This window comes from Nansenia antarctica, assembly GCF_963989245.1.
Source record: "Nansenia antarctica genome assembly, chromosome: 3".
In the NCBI taxonomy this organism is placed as follows: Eukaryota; Metazoa; Chordata; class Actinopteri; order Argentiniformes; family Microstomatidae; genus Nansenia; species Nansenia antarctica.
The window spans coordinates 6666157-6687062 of NC_137688.1; the positions used below are offsets into that span (position 1 = coordinate 6666157).

The 20906-nt window shown below is 48.6% G+C and overlaps 1 protein-coding gene across 1 annotated transcript in view; it reads left to right on the top strand.

The window, feature by feature from the left end:
* unc5a (unc-5 netrin receptor A) overlaps positions 1-20906 on the top strand; it is a gene marked incomplete at both ends in the record, with an annotated part of 157220 nt that overhangs the window by 85601 nt on the left and 50713 nt on the right. Inside the window, 4 exons of the mRNA XM_080526318.1 lie at positions 4398-4541; positions 6681-6784; positions 8393-8573; positions 12728-12895. Coding sequence (XP_080382444.1) covers positions 4398-4541; positions 6681-6784; positions 8393-8573; positions 12728-12895 — 597 coding nt within the window. The remainder of the gene's footprint in view (positions 1-4397; positions 4542-6680; positions 6785-8392; positions 8574-12727; positions 12896-20906) is intronic.

Below are 20906 nucleotides of genomic sequence, written 5' to 3' on the forward strand. Positions count from 1 at the left end.
CGAGGGTTCTCAGTATGAGCTGGGTTTTCTAAATGAGTCGCAAATCAAATTGACTGGAGGGTGAGTCATGCTGTTTCTTAATTACTATATAACACAGATGTTAAGTGTGGGTTTGCTCTCAGACTCTCCGACAGTCGCAATGACAGTGTGTGATCTATCTTCTCGTGACGTCTCTAAGTAAGGCAGGTGTTGCCACGGCAGCACCGTGGGACATGGTAGAGATGCTGAATATGGTGACCGACCGAACCCATGAATCAATATTGACAGGATTGCTACATGGAAGTGTCCTGCACACACTTTGCAGAGCATTTCTATTTTCCAATTACCGGCGTTGCTTGTCTATTAATCAATACACACAGCAGCACTCTCAAACAGTGATCACATCAAAAGGTTACCTTGAAACTTAGGTAGTGAAAGAAAAAAAGTTCTATGTTCTATGTGACTGAAGATTCCATTAACTGGATCTGTTCCAAATGTTTTGTTGTCAGAGAGAGAGAGAGAGAGAGAGAGAGAGAGAGAGAGAGAAACGAACTAAATAATAATATGCCAAATTTTTTTCGCGGTGACGAGCAGATAAGATTGTTTTTGTCTAATTCATTAATTGGAATGGAATTGGACACATCGAGTCGCAGCACTGTTTGGAAGTGTTAAGGGAGAAGGTGTCGGAGATGGAATGGAGGTACATGTAATTATGAGGAGAGAAAGAGATAAGGGGGGAAACAGAATGCAATTACCAGAGCCAATCCAGAGTTTTCATATTGCATGCCTCAGTATTTCTCATCTCAGTTCTCTGCTATTGCTCACACATACACTGAGCATCTCTGCACAGACCTTTAGTCATTCATACTGTGACTGCTGGATAAGAGTTGAGTGAATAATTCAGCAATATGGAGTATAGAAGTATAGGAGTATGTTTACCTACAAAAATCACCAGCTTACTGTACAGTTTCAGTACAGTTTCGGTCACTTACAACGTGTTGTTTTTGCTGCATTTCAAATCAGAGACAGAGCCTCTTCCCTTCAAAAGCAGCCGGCCCGAAGGGGTTCTTTGTGTTTTTTGAAGTTGAAGTTATGAAGTTATTCCTATTCAAGCTTTGAGTGGCAGGCAGGGGAACGTGCACAAGGACGGGTGTGTGAGATCTGGTGTGCAGCAGCAGCAGTGGCGGTGGTGGTGATGGTGGTGGTGGAGGTGGTGGTGGTGGAGGTGGTGGTGGTGGTGGAGGAGGTGGTGGAGGTGGTGGTGGAGGAGGTGGTGGTGGTGGTGGTGGTGGAAGTGGTGGAGGTGGTGGTGGTGGTGGAGGTGGAGGTGGTGGAGGTGGAGGTGGAGGTGGTATTGTTGATGCTCCCAGTGCTGCTTCGGGGTTGGATCTGCTGCGGAGGGAGGGAGGTAATCACGTGTACCGAGAGCTACTCTATTAAGACGCTAACATGCGTGGGGGGGGGGGGGGGGGGGGGGTCTGACCCTCATTTGCACGTGTACCTAATCAGATTTTATTTTTGTCTTTCAACTTTTGCACTTCTGCATTGACCATTTATTTTGATGTTTTGAGTTTTATTTAGTCTCTTTCTTGTACGTCCTGTCTGCCTGTGACTGTGTGTGATGCTGCTGTCTACAACAGCATGTTTGGATACTGGATTCTGATTGGCTAGCAACAGTGGTAAATATCCCAACAACCTTCAGTTCAGACCGCATTTCCAGTATCAATGCGCCTCCCAATCAATCGTTGCTCTTGTTTATGGGACTATATTCTGTGGAGGAAGGATATATGTATTCTGAAACAATTAATGATTGTAAATACATGAATTTAATGTTACAACTGTGTATTTATTTGTTATATTATGTGGTGGCTGTTGTAGAAAAGCAATTTACCATTCGAGGGCGGGGGTTGTGGACTCATTTACCACTGTACAGGATTTTCCGTACCAACCCTGTACCAGTGGTAAATGTCTCCACAACCCCCTTCCTCTCATGGTAAATTGCTTACGTCTACCCTGAACAGGTCTTTCTTGTACCCTGGGTCTCAATGAGATTGTTTTACCTGTATAAATAAAGGTTAAGCGAAATGAAATGACACCGGCAGGGCTCCATGCCGGTTCCCGTTCCCGTTCTGGAACCTCAGAATAATGGTGCTTTCTGACCGAACCAGCCCGCGTTCATACCAGTTTAAGCGGAACCACGTCATTGTCAACGTCATCAACGTTGGGTGACGAAAGGGCGGGATAAACAAAAATGTCACAACAAGATGGCGGCTACTTCACTGGAAATGAGGATAATATCTTCCACTACAGTATCTGAAATAAACACTATTTTGTATGGGGAAAAAAACGAAAGACACTTACACATTCTCTTACTAGCCAGCCAGCTACTCTGATACTAGAATAGAAATGGCCAAAAGAAATGGCCAAAAGTTCACCTTCGCGCGTGTGCGCACGTGTGTTTGCTGAGCATGTGAAGAAGATAGAGAGAATGATCTAACTTTTTTCGGGGGGGGGACGGGCTCCAGCTGAGAACTTTTCAGGTTCCGAACCAATTTATTTTCGGTCTGAACGCGCCGGCCGGTTCGAGATTAGGTTCGGGAACCGGAACCGGCACGGAGCCTTTGCCGGCGTAACAGGCCTATCAGCTTACTTATCAATCTGTACCTGGCAGCTAAGGGAGGCACTCTGCTCCCCTCTCTGCCTGCCCTCCTCCTCCACCACCTGGGCCCTCTGCCACCCCTCGGATGGCCCCCTCCGATCCCAAAAGCAATTTGCCTCAAATTGTTTACAAATGACTCCCCCATTTATTTTTAAAAAAAAATTTGGGGGGGGGGTTCCAGTGGAATACTCTGGATCAATGCAAGCTTTTACCACGGTAGAAACCTGTAATTGCAGCGTAGGTTTGACGAGCTGGATAGGTGCCACTTAATCTGAACACCAGTCGGTCCCCTATCAGGAGGCAGAGCTGATGGCCGCGGACAGGTTAGTCGCTTCAGGGCTGCCGGAGAGAGAGAGAGAGTGTCACTAAGTGTTTTTTTTCCCGCTGGTAGTTGGATAGCTTCGACGTCACTCTGTTTTAGACCAACAGACTGTGCTTTCTGAACCGTTACAGTGGCATAGTGGGGGGGATCGGGGGGGGGGGGGGCCTGTGTAGGAGGCCTGGTGTTGCCTGAGGTTGTGTGGCAGGTCTAACGCCTCCCTCTGAAGACCCCAGAGAGACCAGATCTGACGAGGAGAGCTAGGAGCTGAGAGAAACATGACAACCTCTTCAGGAGAGAGAGAGAGAGAGAGAGAGAGGAATAGAGAGAAGAAGAGAGAGAGGGATAGTGGGTTAGAGAGAGGGTGGGAGAGAGAGAGAGAAATAAATAAAGAGACAGAGAGAGATTAGAAGAGAGAGAGAGAACACACATGAACGTGGTCAAGGTCGTTGATCAATATACAGAGAATACCACGAGGCTGAGGCTCACAGGTCCAAATAAAGGTCAACAGAAAATGAAATGAAAAATTGCCTCACAAATATAAAACAACGGCAGAGCAAGCTGGGAAAAAAAATAGACTTTACCATGGCAACACAACACTGTTACTTTGTTTGTTATGTTTTCTCGGGCCCCGAGATTTGCTATCAGTTAATTTCATGGTTGTTTTCACATTAGATATCCCCACTTTTATCTCGAAAAAAACAAGACATCTCTCTCAACCTTTGTGCTGGTGGTTCTTTAATCAACAGTGTGGTGGAGAACACTGTCTTAGAGAAATGTGTCTCCCCCCCCCCCTCCCCCCCCCCCCCCCCCAGAATCTAATAACCTCTTCCAGGGGAGAAGCCAGTGGTTTGAGTGTTTGCTGCCTGGGTGTTCCTCCTCCTCTGTTCAACTTCACACTCAAACGACTGTGACAGAGACAGCGTTTAACCATCCCCACATTACCGCTCCCAAAATTACACCCACAATGGCTCCGAGGCTCTGCTCTTATTCTCCCCGGTTAACAAGCACTCTCTGTTTATATTAGATTATGGCGCTGTGCTTGTTTGTATTGGCCCTTGTTACAAACCCAGCCTCCCTTTTTTTCCCTCCTTTGGAAACTGCAGCCTCCTTTTCTTGGTTTGGAGGACGGAGCCCTAAACTTCTCCCTGTAGAAGTCGTTCAGGGAAACAAACCTGTTGTTTATATAGGTTATTATGTCCTGTCTGGCTCATGTCCTGACTGTGCTCCTGTGTGTGTGTGTGTGTGTGTGTGTGTGTGTGTGTGTGTGTGTGTGTGTGTGTGCGCGTGTGCGCGTGTGTGCGTGTGTGTGTATGCGTGTGCGTGTGTGTGTGCGTGTGCGTGTGCTCCTGTGTGTGTGTGTGTGTGTGTGTGCGTGTGCGTGTGTGTGTGCGCGTGTGTGCGCGTGTGTGCGCGTGTGTGCGTGTGTGTGTTTTGCAGGTCTGCCTATAATGCAGGTGAAGATCGACATCTCCAGACAGCAGGTGGAGAAGGTGTTCGGACTGGACCAGTACTGGTGCCAGTGCGTGGCCTGGAGCACTACGGGAACCCAGAAGAGCCAAAAAGCATACGTGAAGATCGCCTGTAAGTACTCAACTCAACTCGATTACTAGTACGCTAAGGCTAAAAACGACCAACCGCTAAATATCTAGGAAGTTATTAATAATAACAAACGTTGTCGGTGGTTCTGATATAGTCTGCTGAAGACGATCAGGCTGAAGGAGCTTGGTGAAGAAAAAAAAACTAACACTGAGTGAATTTCCCCCCTCAGAGGCGATGTCAATCTGATGCTGTGTTATAATGTGATTAAGATTCTGTTGAAATCGTGTTCCTGTGGTACCGGTGATAAGAAAAAAGACTATCAGACTGAAGGAGAGACTTAAATACATCTGCTGGGAGGCAGCGTTAAGGAGGAGAGCGCCGCGTTTGGGTTTCCCGGAGCACATCCGACCTCGGCAACGGGCGCTACGGAGGAAAATAACTGGAATCAAAACAGATTTGACATGTATTAACTGTGCAGCGGTCATCAATTTACCCAGGCGACACAGAGAGACATCCCCTAGCCGAAAGCCTCAAAGGCTTTATTAGGAGAAGCCATTTTACGTCTTGAGTATTTTATAGCCCCCCCCCCCCCCCCCCCCCCAATTAATTCACACATAAATATGCACCAGACAGAGCAGAAAACACTGCAGTGTGTCTCAAAACCCGGCAGACAATCTGAAAAACATTCTCGTTACATAACCTTGTGCGACTGTTCCACAATGTCACTAAGATGGAAGATAAGAACACACACACACACACACGCACACACACACGCACACACACGCACGCACACACACATGCACACACACACACACACACACACACACACACACACACACACACACACACGTGTAAACCTTCCGTTTAGTCTACTGCAGTCCCATTATATCCAGTTGAATTAAATTGAATGTCAAACAGTGTTCTGTTCCTCTTAATGTTCCTCTAAGCATGATTACCCAGGACAGGCACAGCATATGTTTAAAGGAACCCGTCACACAGACAGCCCATGCCCTTATTTTGGCAACAGGGTGACACATTGTTGTGGCTATGAGTCACAACCGGAAGCCAATAGAATCAAATCAAGGACCACTTTAAACCCACTTACGGTGGCTTTCCTTTAACTAAATCCCTATCAAACAGTGCCACATTAACACTATTCGACTTCATTAAAACTCATTTACATTCACACTCATTCACACTCACATTGAAAAAAGAATTAAATATGTGTCTACTCTGTATTCATTGGATGTATGGCTACAGGACAGGGTATACATGGTGGAGTACACAGGGACAGGATGCAGGGAGGAGGGGGGGGGTTGTTCTGTAATGTGAAGCCCCGGGCAGTCAGTGAGGCTTGCAGCAGCTCTTGTCCGTCCACCTCAGGGCTTAGTGTTGTGGTGAAGGTTTGCTCCGGGTTCTCAGACGGGTGGCTGGTGCATGCTGGGTAAGGGGCATAATGCAATTGCTCTCTGTTGACGCTGGGCGCCTGTGGCTGTAGTGTAGACAAGCATCCCTGAACCAGGGAGGCAACTTTTAATAAGCAACATGGTGTGTGTGTGTGTGTGTGTGTGTGTGTGTGTGTGTGTGTTTGTAGCTATCCGCTATGGAATCACCCCGCGCTCAGAGCAACAAGATGCGAAAGTGTGTGTGTGTGTGTGTGTGTGTGTGTGTGTGTGTGTGTGTGTGTGTGTGTGTATGTGTGTGTGTGTGTGTGTGTGTGTGTGTGTGTGTGTCTGTGTCTGTGTCTGTGTCTGTGTCTGTGTCTGTGTCTGTGTCTGTGTCTGTGTCTGTGTCTGTGTGTGTGTGTGTGTGTGTGTGTGTGTGTGTGCGTGTGTGTGTGTGTGTTACCTAGTCTATAAAAACATTTATGCTATTCCCCTCCTATGCGTTTGTTTACTGTAATGTTTGTTTACTGTTTACTTCATCGAAGCGCCCAGCACTCATTTGGTTAGGAATGTGGAACTATGAGAACATTTGGAACTATGACAATTTGGAACTATGAGAACATTTGGAACTATGAGAAGTTCTAGTAGAGAGAGAGAGAGAGACAGTGAAACTTTGCTGTACAATCTTTTTGGTATACTAGTTATGATTGTTTCTGGAAGTTAACCAATGTTATTTATAGATTGAATGAGGTACAAAGTTAAGAGCTGAATGCTGAGTTGCTTTTCTTCTACCCAGACCTGAGGAAGAACTTTGAGGAGGAACCTCTGGGAAAGGAGGTGGCGTTGGACCAGGAAGTGTTACTTCGCTGTCACCCTCCAGAGGGTATTCCACCAGCTGAGGTAAGAGATTATACACACGTTTTTAAAACACACACACACACACTCACACACACACACACACTCACACACACACACACACACACACACACACACATTTAGAAGTTGCCCATAGGCAAGGATCTGCGATCAGCTTACTCTCCTACAATCCTTTTTTTCTCCTTTCTTTTTTTACAGGTTAGTTTTTGAGTGGGGGCAGCCACCCTCTTACAGTTTTTCATTTTCATTGGACAGAGATAGTGGAGAAAGACATGACAGTGAGGAGGAGAGGGCATGTCAGCAGGGCATTGGCCAGATTCGTACCCAAAGCCAACATGGCCATATGTGAGCACCGTATGCCGTGGTGCTAGGCCGCTGGACGACCCACAGGTCACGACCCCCCATTCTCTCCTCTCAGTATCCATCAACTGAGAAGAAGACTAGGCCGAAAAACTGCCTTTAGAATCGGCATCCAGGGATCAACCTTATCGGCCCTCCGCCAGACAGATTCTTCCGGAAGGAAGAATTTACACCTCTAATTATTTCCCCTTATTGATTTATTATCACTTTTACATCTGTCGGGGAAACTGGTATATATATCAACCCGCGTCTCGTCACATCATTCAGTGACTGGCTTAGAGGCCTCCGTCCAGGCTTGGCAGTCTCCGAAGGCCCATCCATAATTCATGGCGGTTGTATTGCCGTGACTTCCCCCCCCCCCACCTCCCCCTCTGCAGCATGAGGACCAGACTGGGGCCAGCTGTTCCACCTCATCTGCTGCCTGCATCCTTCCACGTCGCAGCGCTAGGCTGCTAACCGCTCCAATAACAACAACAGAAGTAGCGGCTATGCTAGCCACCCAGCCCCGCTGAGGGACTTGCATGGCACAGTAGCACGGTAGCTGGCCACTGTGAGATAGCATAAAGTAGAGAAAAAAAGTGGGGTGGGGGTTAGGCTATCCGGTGGTTGTCCAACAGAACAGAACAGGCTGTAGGGGGATTTGGGGGGGGGGCGCATGCTGAGGAGAAGGTAGACACTTGTTTTTAATAGCAGAGGGAGAAGAGGATGTTTTCGACAGCAACAGCAGAACGAGTGAAAGAGGAGAGCAGCTAGCTAGCTTCTCCTGGACGGCGCGGAGATGGTGTGGAATAACAGCAGCTGCGCTCGCTAGTCGGAATGGGCATTGGGACCCCTCTACTTAATCATTCTCCAACGACATATGGACGTATTGGAACAGCAACAGAAAAAGCTACCAGCTGAGAAATGGGGGAGCCTCCTTATGTGCGGAGAGGAATAACACCATCAGTTATGCAGTTCCACACTTAGGGTCGTGTTAGAGATCATGAAAACCGAAAAAAAAACATAGTAGGCTACTCCAGATCATATATTACATTTTACCGCTGTAGGCTACATGCTATAGCACTGTGTATTCCTACATTTGATGCACTGCAGGTTGTTACTCCTCCATTTGAATGCAAGGCCCCGTTCAATAAAGCTATGTTTGGTGCTGCTATCTTACGTTCCACAGATATGTTATCTGTGGAAAATAAAAATGGCCCATTTTTGGTCCTCAAGGCAGGACGGGTTGGAACCATCCCCTAGCAGGTGGTGACCATAGAAATGTGCTTTCAGGTGGAGTGGCAGAGAAACGAGGATGTGATCGACCCGGCGAGCGACCCCAATTTCTTCATCACGACGGACCATAATCTTATCATCAAACAGGCCCGTCTGGCAGACACAGCCAACTACACCTGCGTGGCCAAGAACATTGTGGCCCGACGCAAAAGCACCTCCGCCACCATCCTAGTCTACGGTAGGTGACCCGCCCCCCCCCCCCCCGCCCCAACACCCAGGGCGGCCAGGGGTCGAATCTCTGCACACAGCGGAACAACAGTTTGAACACTCATGTGATTGGGGGGGGGGCGTCAGTATTTGTCTAAGTAAAAGCAGTGAAGATTTCTGCTGAGAAAGTCGAGATTGTGACGAGAAACCCTGCGAAAACGTTTCCACACACACACATTCTTTTTGCATGACGCCACACCTCTAAACCTCTAAACCCCCAACCTGCCTCAGTCCTTGATGGTCCCCCTGTTGCATGTCTGGTACGTCCGTACCTCTTTACATTACACTGTCCTTATGCTTTTACCATACTATTACTTGTGTAGTAACCCTGTAATTAATAGTTTCATTAATTACAACGAAATAATTAAATAGCGATTCAGTAATACTCCACTTGTGTAACTGCTCATCTCTGTTACAATGGAATTACAAAGCAATAAGTACATTGCTAATGTAGTAAGATGTTAAGATAATGCAATTACTAGAGTCATTACAGAATTACGACACGGTTATATGGTAACACTTTACCAATTCACAGCCTAGCCAGAAACAGGCTCGCGTCTTTGAGGCCCGCTATCCTGTTCCCTTTCCCTGCGGTGGAGGCGAGATTTTGAAGGGAAATTGAATTAACGGCAAACTGTAAATAATGACTTGGCTTGATAAGCAGACTGACCTTTATTAAAATGCAGAGGAACAGCACATTTCCACCACAGAGGGTTCCCATGGCCCTGGCAGCACTAAAGTTTGCATACATTACAGCACATCTTTATTCTCTACTACATGCAAACAGGAGCCAGTAATGGCCTGGGAGTGCATCATGAAAGCAACTGTGTGTGTACATGAGGGGACGCGACGCAGGCACAGCGTCTGTGTTTGCAGAGGCAGTCTTGGAGAAAATAATATCATCCTAGACCCAAGCCAAACAGACGGTTATTTCACCACATGTATTGGTGACTTAAAAAAGATTTCGGTTATTTTATATTCCAGACTCGGAATGCAAATATGAAATAAAGGTACCTGGAATTGTTCATTTGTGGATGGGTAGAAATGAGGATTATGCATTCATTCAGACCATGGAGAATGTTCCACTCAGATATTCCTCTCAGAGGAATTAGCCTTCCGTATTTCAGTATGCAATGTCTGTACAATACAGTCAGAAACTGTCTGTACAATACAAGTCAGAAACTGTCTGTACAATACAAGTCAGAAACTGTCTGTACAATACAGTCAGAACCTGTCTGTACAATACAGTCAGAACCTGCAGAATGTAAACAAAATAACTTGAGGCAGACGTCGCCTAAAGTCTAGCAAAAAGTGAATCTGAGCAGTAGCTGACAAACGTTAAATATGTTCTGATATGGCCCAAGGGTTACTAAGCTTGCTAGTAAAGTAAATTTAGCCGTTAAGTAGAATTCCATGTTAATTAAACTCTCTTTTGCTAGCAGTCATAATGCTGAAAAGTAAATGCCCAAAAATGACAGACTGTACAGTGAGGACTCTGACACCTGTCTTCAGTTTTATTTACATTGTGCAGTTTGTGACATATGGACATTCATAGCGTAGTAAGGCTGAGAAAAATAACTATTCTAACATTATACTTTAATAATACAGTAAAGACATGTTCTTGAATGATGGTTGAAAGGATTTTTCTGTACAGAATTTAAGGCTGCATTTACACTGCCCGGTAGAAGTGAGACAATTAAGATTTCTTTGCTCACATGTGGCACAGATCAGATATGTAACATGTACGTGTAAGCAGTAAAAAAACACATTGAATCTGATATTCTCAGATCCGATTCAGGCCTCAATCATTATGTGGAAATAAATATGATACAAATCGGATATCTGTCATTTCGATTGTGATCTAAACTGACAGGTTGGATATTCATTGTAATTCTGATTCGCACTTCATTGAAAATGTGACGGTCTTCGAACCTCTAAACATTATTGAAAGCAATGGCTTGGATTATAATTTCTGTCTCGTTTGCGTCCATTGCAGGTGCCGGCTGTCTGTTTACTTTCGTTTCTGGTGACCAAACCCTCATGTACGCATGCAGGTTGTTTCAAGTGTTCCGCAAGTAAACAAATGTAAGCACAGGTATCAGATATGGGTCGTTTTAAGAAGTAGATACTAGTAAGCATGCAGGAGAAGTAGATAGTAGTAAGCAGGGGCGCTTGGTGGCGTAACACACGTCACCAAGCGTCGACCATGTAACCGCAGGGTTGCCGGTTCGATTCCGGCTGCGGACATATCCTGCATGTCATCCCTTCGCTCTCTCTCACCCATCCTTCCTGTCAAATCCCTACAGTCTCTAATCACAAGTAAATATGAGTGGGACTGCTCAAAAAAAAAGAAAAAAGTAGCTGTAAGCAGGTGTTCCAAAAAATCGGATGTAATAATAATAATAATAATAATAATAATAATAATATCTTAGATATATATATATAGCGCCTTTCTCAGACCCACGTACGCATGTAGGCATTACGACCTGCAGTGTAAATGCAGCAGTTGAGCAGCATGTATCAAGTTAAGACCATTTTCATCACTTTTGTTCGCCTGCAATCAACGTTACCTGGCCGGATCGCCGGATACCTGCTGGACAGCCCCTATTCAAAAGCCCCGTTATTAGCAGTTGTTGAGGTATCGTACAGGGCTCTGTCAATCGTACGAAGCCCCGAGAGACCGGGACACACTCATCCCTATGTGTAGCCAGTTATAATAGCCTCTCTTTTTCCAGAGTGTGGTAGGAGGAGGGTAGGAGGGAGATGCATTTTAACGAGGTCGGGCTGACGTCGGGCTGCGCTCAGTGCTAAGAGGTAATCAGGGGCCGAGTTGCCTGGCAATTTACCTCGCCATAGTGGGCAATCAATCGCAGGGAGAGGGCAAGGAAATGATTCAGCCGCGGCGGAACACAGGGGAGATTTAGAGGGAAATTACGGAGGGAGTATGTACAGAGTGAGAACAAGACCGCTGCTTAGGGCTCCGAGTCAACAATTCAGTTAATTTTGGAGAAGGATCTCAGTACTTGGACTCTGTGCCAAGTGAGCAAATACAGGAGATTAGAATTCCACTGACTTGATTTGATCCAATCAACTGCCTTGATCCAATTATACCCATTATGTGCCAATGCCGAACTCTTGGAAGAGGGAGAGTTCGGGCACAGTTTGCACCCATCAGGGGATTTTGTTCGTTTGGTCTTCATAGTGGGTGTGCTAGGAGGGAGGGCGCTCACGCAGATTGAGAACTGCCTTGCCGTTTATTTTTGATGTTTGAAAGGTGAGGGAAATTACATGGTGAATTTGATTGACATTTCCCAAGTTCGCTTCTTGACATTTTCCTTCCATGTCAAAATCCATTTAGGATTTACAATTAAGAATGTTCTGAAGTTTTCTTTCTGGTTATGTAACCGTACTTAGAGTAGACAGCTTTGACAGGACCTTGAGAATGACCCTTTTATATGAAGAAGATTTTATGACTCTTTTTGTATGAAGGAAAAACATTTATTTCTGCTTTGCGATGATTTGCTTTTAACAATGGCTGTATGGAATTTGGCTCAGGCTTGTCTAGAAATCCGTTGATAGAGTAAAATATCTCGACTGATATCTCCATTAAAAACAAGATTAGATTAGTTTCATTGGGATACATTCTTGGTTGTCTTTGCAATAAGACAATCTGCCAATCCTGGGAGTGTTTTCCTGCTTTTGTTTAGACACATTGGTCACATTCCTCTCAGTCCTCCATTGTGGACATTTTGTTTGACTTTCTTGATGATAACTAACTCAAGTACAAGAAGCAGCAGCCTTCTGCTGTGGCAGGTTTCTTTGACTCTACCTGGCAGTGCTAGTGGGCCTATAGTGGGCTATACTGTTACTGTAGTGACTTACCTCTTACAGTGCTAGTGGGCCTATAGTGGGCTATACTGTTACTGTAGTGACTTTCCTCTTACAGTGCTGGGGGGGGCCGTAGAAACACCTAGTTACTGTTACTGTGACTACACACGTCTCTCCTTTGGTGCATGTCGGGTAATCCTGACTGCTTTGTCCCTCCATCCCTCCTCCACCCTCCCCTCCTCCTCCTCCCTCCCCCTAATCCCTCCACCCCCCCCCCCCCCCCCATGGCGTGGACAGTCAACGGCGGCTGGTCCACGTGGACCACGTGGTCGTCGTGCAGCGCCGTCTGCGGGCGTGGCTGGCAGAAGAGGAGTCGCAGCTGCACCAATCCCACGCCGCTGAACGGAGGCACTTCCTGCGACGGGCAGAATGTCCAGAAAAGTGCCTGCACTGCCACCTGTCCAGGTAACTCCCCGGGCAGCTTCCTGTCCTGTGGCGCTTGGCTTCCTGTGGCTTTTTTTTAGGTCTCTTTTTTTTAGGACTCTTTTGCAAATTTATTTTTTTCTCATCTAGGAATAACTAGGCCTCTTCTTCATCTTCCATGTGGCTGCTCTTTTTTTTTCTGTTAATTCAGTATTATAATTTTTTTAAAATTGTGATTAGGTTATTGTTTTGTAGCCCGGGGCTAAGTGACTGTTCTTGTTTTATTTGTCATTTAAATTAGCTAGAGTAGACGACTGGCGTTATATTTAGAGACCCTTTCCAGTATCTTCATCAGCGACACCTAATTGCAACGGTTGTTTCATAACAACAACGTTTGCAGGAAAAGTGCTATACGAATAAAAGTTGATATTATTATTATTAGAGGACCAAATCCATATATCCGCCTGTTCCCCTCCTCTCTATAAAAGACCCTATTTCATAGAGCTGTCTCTGCCATGCTCCGGCCCCAGCCAGTGCAGTGTGTCAGGGCAGCTAGTGCATCTGTTATTGTTTGGCACTCAAGCCATGTAGTAAATATGAGCAATAAAAAGCTGAATTATAGCGGCATGCGCGCCAGTTTTACGCACGAGGAGTCAAAGCATGTTCGATTCCCCCCAGCCCCCCCCCCAGCCTCCCCAGCCTCACCCAGCCACCCCCAGCCCTCCCCCCTCCCCTCCCCTCCTGTGTGTAGAGGCAGAGCAGCGTGCCTGATTCTGAGCAGAATATTATCGATCTCCCCCCTCACAGGTTGAGATGGAAGTCAGGCTGCTTCGTTTACAGACCCACATTAGCCTCCTGAAGGAGAGAGGGAGGGAGGGAGGGAGCGAGCCGGAGGGAAAGAGAGAGAGAAAGGAAATGAGAGAGAGGGAGGGAGGGAGGAAGGGAGGGAGGGAGGGAGGGATAGAGGTACTGAAGTGAGAGAGCGAGGAAGAGAGGTACTCAAGTGAGATAGAGAGAGGGGGAGGACGCTTGATAGAAAGAAAGAAAGAGGGGAGGGAGAGCGGGCGGGCAGGAGGGAGAAAGAGAGAAAGAGCGAGGGGGAGTGAGTCTCTGGGTGACCGAGGCTGCGAGCAGATTGCTGTGGGGACGGACGTGGCGTGATTCAGCCCTGCTGACCGGTCTAAAATCTCCCACGCTCAGTAAACAGTAGAGAGAGGGAAATCCAACACCTCTGCTATATAGCGCCAATGCTCTCCTCTCTCCTCTCCTCCCTTGGCTGCGACCGAAATGGGCCTTATCTACCTCAGTCAATCAGGGCTCCCGTTTCAAATCACTCCCATGTAACAGAATAAGACGTCACCTAGCATCAGGCACCAGTGTAAGTAACATGGCTCCTTGGAATACAACACTCAAGGAGGGAGGGGGGGGAAAACAGGGGAGAAGAAATACTGTACTGTACTGCAGTGCTATGACAGCGCAGCGGTGGGGATTGAGATTTTAGTATGACGAAGGTAAGGTACCTTCAGGGGTCTGTTACGGTCGGAGCTGAGGAACCTACGCACAGAACACAGAGTCAGGACACAGAGTCAGGACAGAGTCAGGACAGAGTCAGGACAGAGTCAGGACACAGAGTCAGGCAGACAGGCAGGGCAGGCAGACAGGGCAGACAGAGAGGGCAGACAGGCAGGGCAGACAGGCAGGGCAGGCAGACAGGCAGGGCAGACAAGCAGGGCAGACAGGCAGGGCAGACAGGCAGGGCAGGCAGGCAAGGCAGACAGGCAGGGCAGGCAGGCAGGGCAGACAGACAGGGCAGACAGTCAGGGCAGACAGACAGGGCAGGCAGGGCAGACAGGCAAGGCAGACAGGCAAGGCAGACAGGCAGGGCAGACAGACAGGGCAGGCAGGCAGGGCAGACAGACAGGGCAGACAGTCAGGGCAGACAGACAGGGCAGACAGGCAGGGCAGACAGACAGGGCAGGCAGGCAGGCAGGCAGGCAGGCAGGCAGGCAGGCAGGCAGACAGGCAGGCAGACAGGCAGGCAGGCAGACAGGCAGACAGACAGGGCAGACAGGCAGGGCAGACAGACAGGGCAGGCAGAGTGGGCAGGTCAGGTAGGTAGGACAGGTTAGGCAAACGGGCAGACAGGCAGGGCAGTGCAGACAGGCAGGGCAGACAGGCAGGGCAGACAGACAGGGCAGGCAGGCAGGCAGACAGACAGGGCAGGCAGAGTGGGCAGGGCAGGTAGGTAGGACAGGTTAGGCAAACGGGCAGACAGGCAGGGCAGGCAGACAGACAGGGCAGACAGGCAGGGCAGACAGACAGGGCAGGCAGAGTGGGCAGGGCAGGTAGGTAGGACAGGTTAGGCAAACGGGCAGACAGGCAGGGCAGACAGGCAGGGCATACAGACAGGGCAGGCAGGCAGGCAGGCAGACAGGCAGGGCAGACAGACAGGGCAGGCAGAGTGGGCAGGGCAGGTAGGTAGGACAGGTTAGGCAAACGGGCAGACAGGCAGGGCAGACAGGCAGGCAGGCAGACAGGCAGGCAGGCAGAGTGGGCAGGGCAGGTAGGTAGGACAGGTTAGGCAAACGGGCAGACAGGCAGGGCAGGCAGACAGGCAGGCAGGCAGGCAGAGTGGGCAGGGCAGGTAGGTAGGACAGGTTAGGCAAACGGGCAGACAGGCAGGGCAGACAGGCAGGCAGGCAGGCAGACAGGGCAGGCAGGCAGGCAGGCAGGCAGGCAGGCAGGCAGGCAGACAGGCAGACAGGCAGGCAGGCAGGCAGACAGGCAGGCAGGCAGGCAGGCAGGCAGGCAGGCAGACAGGCAGGCAGGCAGGCAGGCAGGCAGACAGACAGACAGACAGACAGGGCAGGCAGGCAGGCAGGCAGAAACTGGGAAGTGGTCCTGTAGAATAGAGAGAAAGTAAGACAAAGACAAAATACTTTTTTAGACAATACACAAGAAACTTAAGTGCGGCTAAGTGACCGAGAGCGAGACTAACTTGTAAACAATAAACAATGATCTGGCATTGAGTGGAAGGCGGAAGCCGGGGGGGTTAAATACAGAGAGAAGACGAGGTGATGAACCAAAGGTGGGGAAGACGATGAGCAGGTGGAGATGATGACAAGTGATGGGGCCGGGGGGGCCTGGGGCACGTCCACACAAATACACACACACACACACAGACACACAGACAGACAGACAGGAGAGAGAGAGAGAGAGAGAGAGATACTGGCACAGGTTAGGTGGAAATGGAGGGCGTGACCGGGTGGAATTGCAGGGGTGCCCAGGGATGCTAGTCACCCCCATCACAAAGCAGTGCCGCCTCCATAAGCTCCAAGAGATTAACGTTGGACCGGAGCGTTATTGTTAGGACGCCCCCCCCAAGAGTAATTCCCAACCCTGGAGGTATTCTGACACACAAAGAGTACATTGTGCTTCGTGAGCGCAGTCTCCGAGCCGAGACTCGGGGGTGGTGGGGGTGGGGGGGCGGGGGGGGGGGGTGGAGAGACGCAACTGATTTGGTCCACTTTTGATGAGGGATATACTGGGGCTTGACCTCTATCACACCTCCAGCTTTTGCTTTTGTCTGGGGAAAGGTGCCCTATCAGCCTCTCTTGAGGAGACAATGGTGGCGTGTGTGTGAGGCTCTGTAGCCCCTCCAGGCCTCCGTGCCTCCGTGCTCTCCTCCAGGACTGAGGGCTCTGGCTGGGGGCCTCTGGGTTCAGTCCTCCCAGGGCCAGGGCAGGAGAGGGAACAACGCGGTCAGTGTCTCAGATCCGGAGAGACACATTGGCGCGTGTTGTTTGCTCACAGGGGACCGTATCCCCCCGTCCCCGTCCCCATTTGTCACGACGAATAGACAAGAGGGGGGGCCGACGACCATAACCCCCGAAGAAAATGACATCTGGGTCCCACCTTCCCGATTTAACCAGAGACACTGACTGACTCGTGAGTCGTGACTGTTGGGAGGTTATAAATCATAATTTTCTTCCGAGCCGGATGCGGAGGAGGAGGAGGGAACGCGGGGAGTTCTCATGTCGGATTCATGTTCGGTAGCGGGGTGAGGCGGAGAGAGAGGGGATAAACTCAGTCTAGCAGAGAGACATCCGCACTGCAGAAGGAGCTTTCTTTAGTAGCGTGCATGACCAACGTCTAGTTCAATCCGTCGGCGGGCGCGGTTACAAGGTACTTGGTGGACTGTCGTCGAGGAGGTCGACGTGAACGAGAGTAGAGACACCGAGAGCCGCGATGTAAACTCTCTAAACTGTGATGTTTATAAAGACTCTGCCGACACTGACGATTCGCTGACGGTTCGCTAGTAGCAGCTTGTCTTTGCGGTGTGTTGTGGGTTGAGGCTGACTGAGTCATGGTTGTGGTGGTCTAACGTTTCTGCCTGTTCAGTTATGCATATTTCTGTACTGATAATAAAACTTGCATGCTGTAATAATGGTGGGGATTTGGGAATCCATTAATTATTTCCCCAGCTTTGTTCATCATTAGTTTTTTCCCTCTGCTTTTTTTCCTGCCTTCTTTTCCTCAGCCATTTTTTATTTTGATATTTCTCAAATGGCTACAAAAGAATAAATTACACGATTCAACCACTGCACACACAGTTAATTCATGGTTGTAGGCCATGACTGCTTTGTCTGAACGGTATTGATCGTTGTTTTGAAGTGCAGTTCTCTCTTGTTTATAGGCTAGATGCTTTAGGGAAAAAGAGATGTATTGTGAACTGAATGAATGCAACAACAAATCAATTTGAATTTCGACCCAGCGCCATTCAGAGGCTGTAATTTGTCTGTACTGTATGTGTGCCTATATATTTTATGTCCGAACGCCCGTGGCTGTGTGCGGTTGTTTTGTGCAAAGTGATATTTTTATTCCCTGCGTGCTGGGCCACCGTACGCCCACAGTTATGTTATGTTAAGTTATGGAAGTCTCGTTTTTCCTTCACCATACCTGCCAGTAAACACACTTCCTGTAGGCCTTCACCCCCAGTAGACAGAATACTAAAACTGTGCTCTCCTTCTCTCTACTGTTGAAGATGGACAACCTCTTAGTATCCCTTCATGTCAGCTTCCCCTTTCTCATTCTCTCTCTCTTCCTTCTGAAGGAAAAGTACGCCTCAGTTGTAAGTCTCCAAACTGGTTAATTAGAGTTGGCGGAGGGGTGTGTGGTTGATCAGATGGGGCCCCGTGCTGGGAGAGAGCCTGAGAGCTGTGGAGGAGGTGTGGGGGCTAATGCCACAGAGCAGAACTGAGTAAACAGACTGAGAGCCAGACAGAAGCCAAGCCGCACATGAGCTCATCTGCAACTCTCTCTCTCTCTCTCTCTCTCTCTCTCTCTCTCTCTCTCTCTCTCTCTCTCTCTCTCTCTCTCTCTCTCACGACTACACCATCCTGCAGCCATACAATCCTTTCTTTGCTTGCTCCTGGCATCCTCTGCTCATCCTACCCCGCACCCTCCCTCCCTCCCTTCCTCCCTCCCTCCCTCCCTTCCTCCCTCCCTTCCTCCCTGCCTTCCTCCGTCCCTGCCTCCCTCCCTCCCTCCCGCCCTCCCTCTCTCCCATCATCGACTTTGCTTTTGCATTGACTTGCAGCCACAGCGGGCGACAGAAGCCATGAGGAAAAGTCAGCACTTCACAGCAACACGTCCTCCGCCGTGACAGAAACACCGTCGGTCTGTCTCTGTGGCGTCCGGGTCTCCGCTATCGACACTGAATCCATGATAGCAGTTGTAGACGTCAACTAGCCTCCGTGGAATAAATTGAAAGCTACTCCCCAACAATGTCAACAAGATAGAGGGAAAGAAACACACTCGCAGAAACAACAACAACGACCTCCTGAAGAAATGACTTATTTGTGTGAATTATTTAAATAGCATACTCAGGCTTGCCAAGAAAGTTGGGAGATTGATTTACTAGACATAAACAGACTCAAAGGCTGGCTGGCAGGCTGGTGTGTGTGTGCGTGCATGTGCGTGCGTGCGTGTGTTCACAGCCTGTAAGGCACTACAGGCAAACATCGTATATACAACTCTGGAAGCCAGCGTGCAACTCTGACGTGTTTTATGTTCTCACTGTTTTTCCTCTGAGTAGATAAAGTGCTGGCCCAAATGAATACGATAGGCACAAATTAGGTTACATAAAAAAAAGAAAAAAGGATAGAGGCCAGCAGGTAAAAGCTTTTGACGGTGCTCGCTGCACCGTGTTTACTGTATCGCTCTGTGGCGTTTTCATTTTGTTTCCCCCCCTGAAATTGATTTCCCTGAACCTCTTCCTGGTTACCTTTTACTTTGCCTGCTCTGACAGTGAAGCGAGCATCTAAATAGTGAATGAATGAACATTATAAGAATGTCATGATGTGTATTAGCTTCACAGTGATGAATGTCCTCAAATGGAATAACAGCACCGGTGTAGCAGGATGCAGCAAGGACGACTGTTACCTTTGACTATTTTCCTGAATGATTGTGTCGTTCACACAAGCAGAAGCAGTTATCACACGGGCAGAAGTTGAATTGGAAATAAACATTTTTCTGACACAGCCAATGTGACAAAAACCCAAAGCACAGTTGGTGTGATGAATCAGAATTGTGCCACCTCATCACCTCATCACCCTTGTCTGCTGCAAAGGGATCAAAACCGTCCAAGCTTTTGTCTTCTGTGTCCGGGGGGGTGGGGGATTTTGTTTCCCATAGTCATTATCTGGGATTAGATGTGTGGACACACACAGACACAGACACAGACACACACACACACACACACACACAGACACACACACACACACACACAGAGACACACACATATACACACACACACACACATACACAGAGACACACACACACATATACACACACACACACAGAGACACACACACACACTCACACACACACACACACACACACACACACACACACACATACTCACACACACACATACACACACACACACACACAGATAAGTGTATGTCGACAGGGACAGACCGACAGACAGAAAGACAGACAGACCGACAGATAGACAGATACATAAATACATACAGACATACATATTACATGTCTCTCCGAACACCCGGGTGGAGCCAGCTGGAGGAGGCGTTGCAGGGTGTTAGTGCAGCAGGCAGGCAGGCAGGCAGGCAGAAGAGATCTCCTATAGCGCTCCTTACTGCAGCACTAAAGAGAAAGGCGAGGAGTCACCTGCTGATGTTCAAGGTAATTGCCTGGCCTGCCCCCGTCCTGTCAAGGACACAGCATCCGTGGGTGTCCACAGGTGTCCGACGGCGACTACTATTGTGACCAGGAGCAGCGGAACCTTTCAAGAGAGCCTCCCGTGGTCCGGTAAAGAGCAGGGGGGGGGGCGCCTTTTGCTTGCTTGCCCTTGACAAGATGTCCAAGCCGGACACTACCACTGGGCTATTGTGCTGCCCTCCCCCCCCTCTGACAGTCAGACAAGCCCTCACAGACGAAGCCCTTTCTAAACCTGTTGTGTTGGATGATTGTAAATACTTCTTTTTCTGTGAAGGAAAGCGGCCACTGGGGGGTCCTGTGATTGGGTATAGAGACGGTCGTATGTGTCTTTTGTGTGCGTCTTCGATAGAGTGCGATGTCTATCTATCCGTGTGGGACAAATCTTTTTGTGTTTCTTCTCTGCAGCTTCTCTTCAAGTGTCCCCGAAATCAAATGATCACCTTTATCGATGCTTCAAATATTTACCTTTGAAGAAACCGCGTCTCTCTAGATTTTTCTATTCCCACCCCCCCTCCTCTGTTTATCGAATATACACGCAGCATCTGTTCAGGCTGAGATTGACCATCAAACACTGTTTACGCGGCTTCACCTCCCTTCGATTTCTCTCACCCCCCCCCCCGCCTTGCTCCGTGTTTGAAACTCCGCCTCTCGCCCCTGTTGATATCGGTGTTTGCATTCAGAGGCTCGCTGTTATGAAAATGTAATTTGCATGGTCATTAGCTCGGCTTTGTGCCGGAAAAAGAGAAAGCGGAATTTCATCACCTTATCAGGACCAGATGCTTTGCTCCTCATCTCTTTATTTCACAGTGGC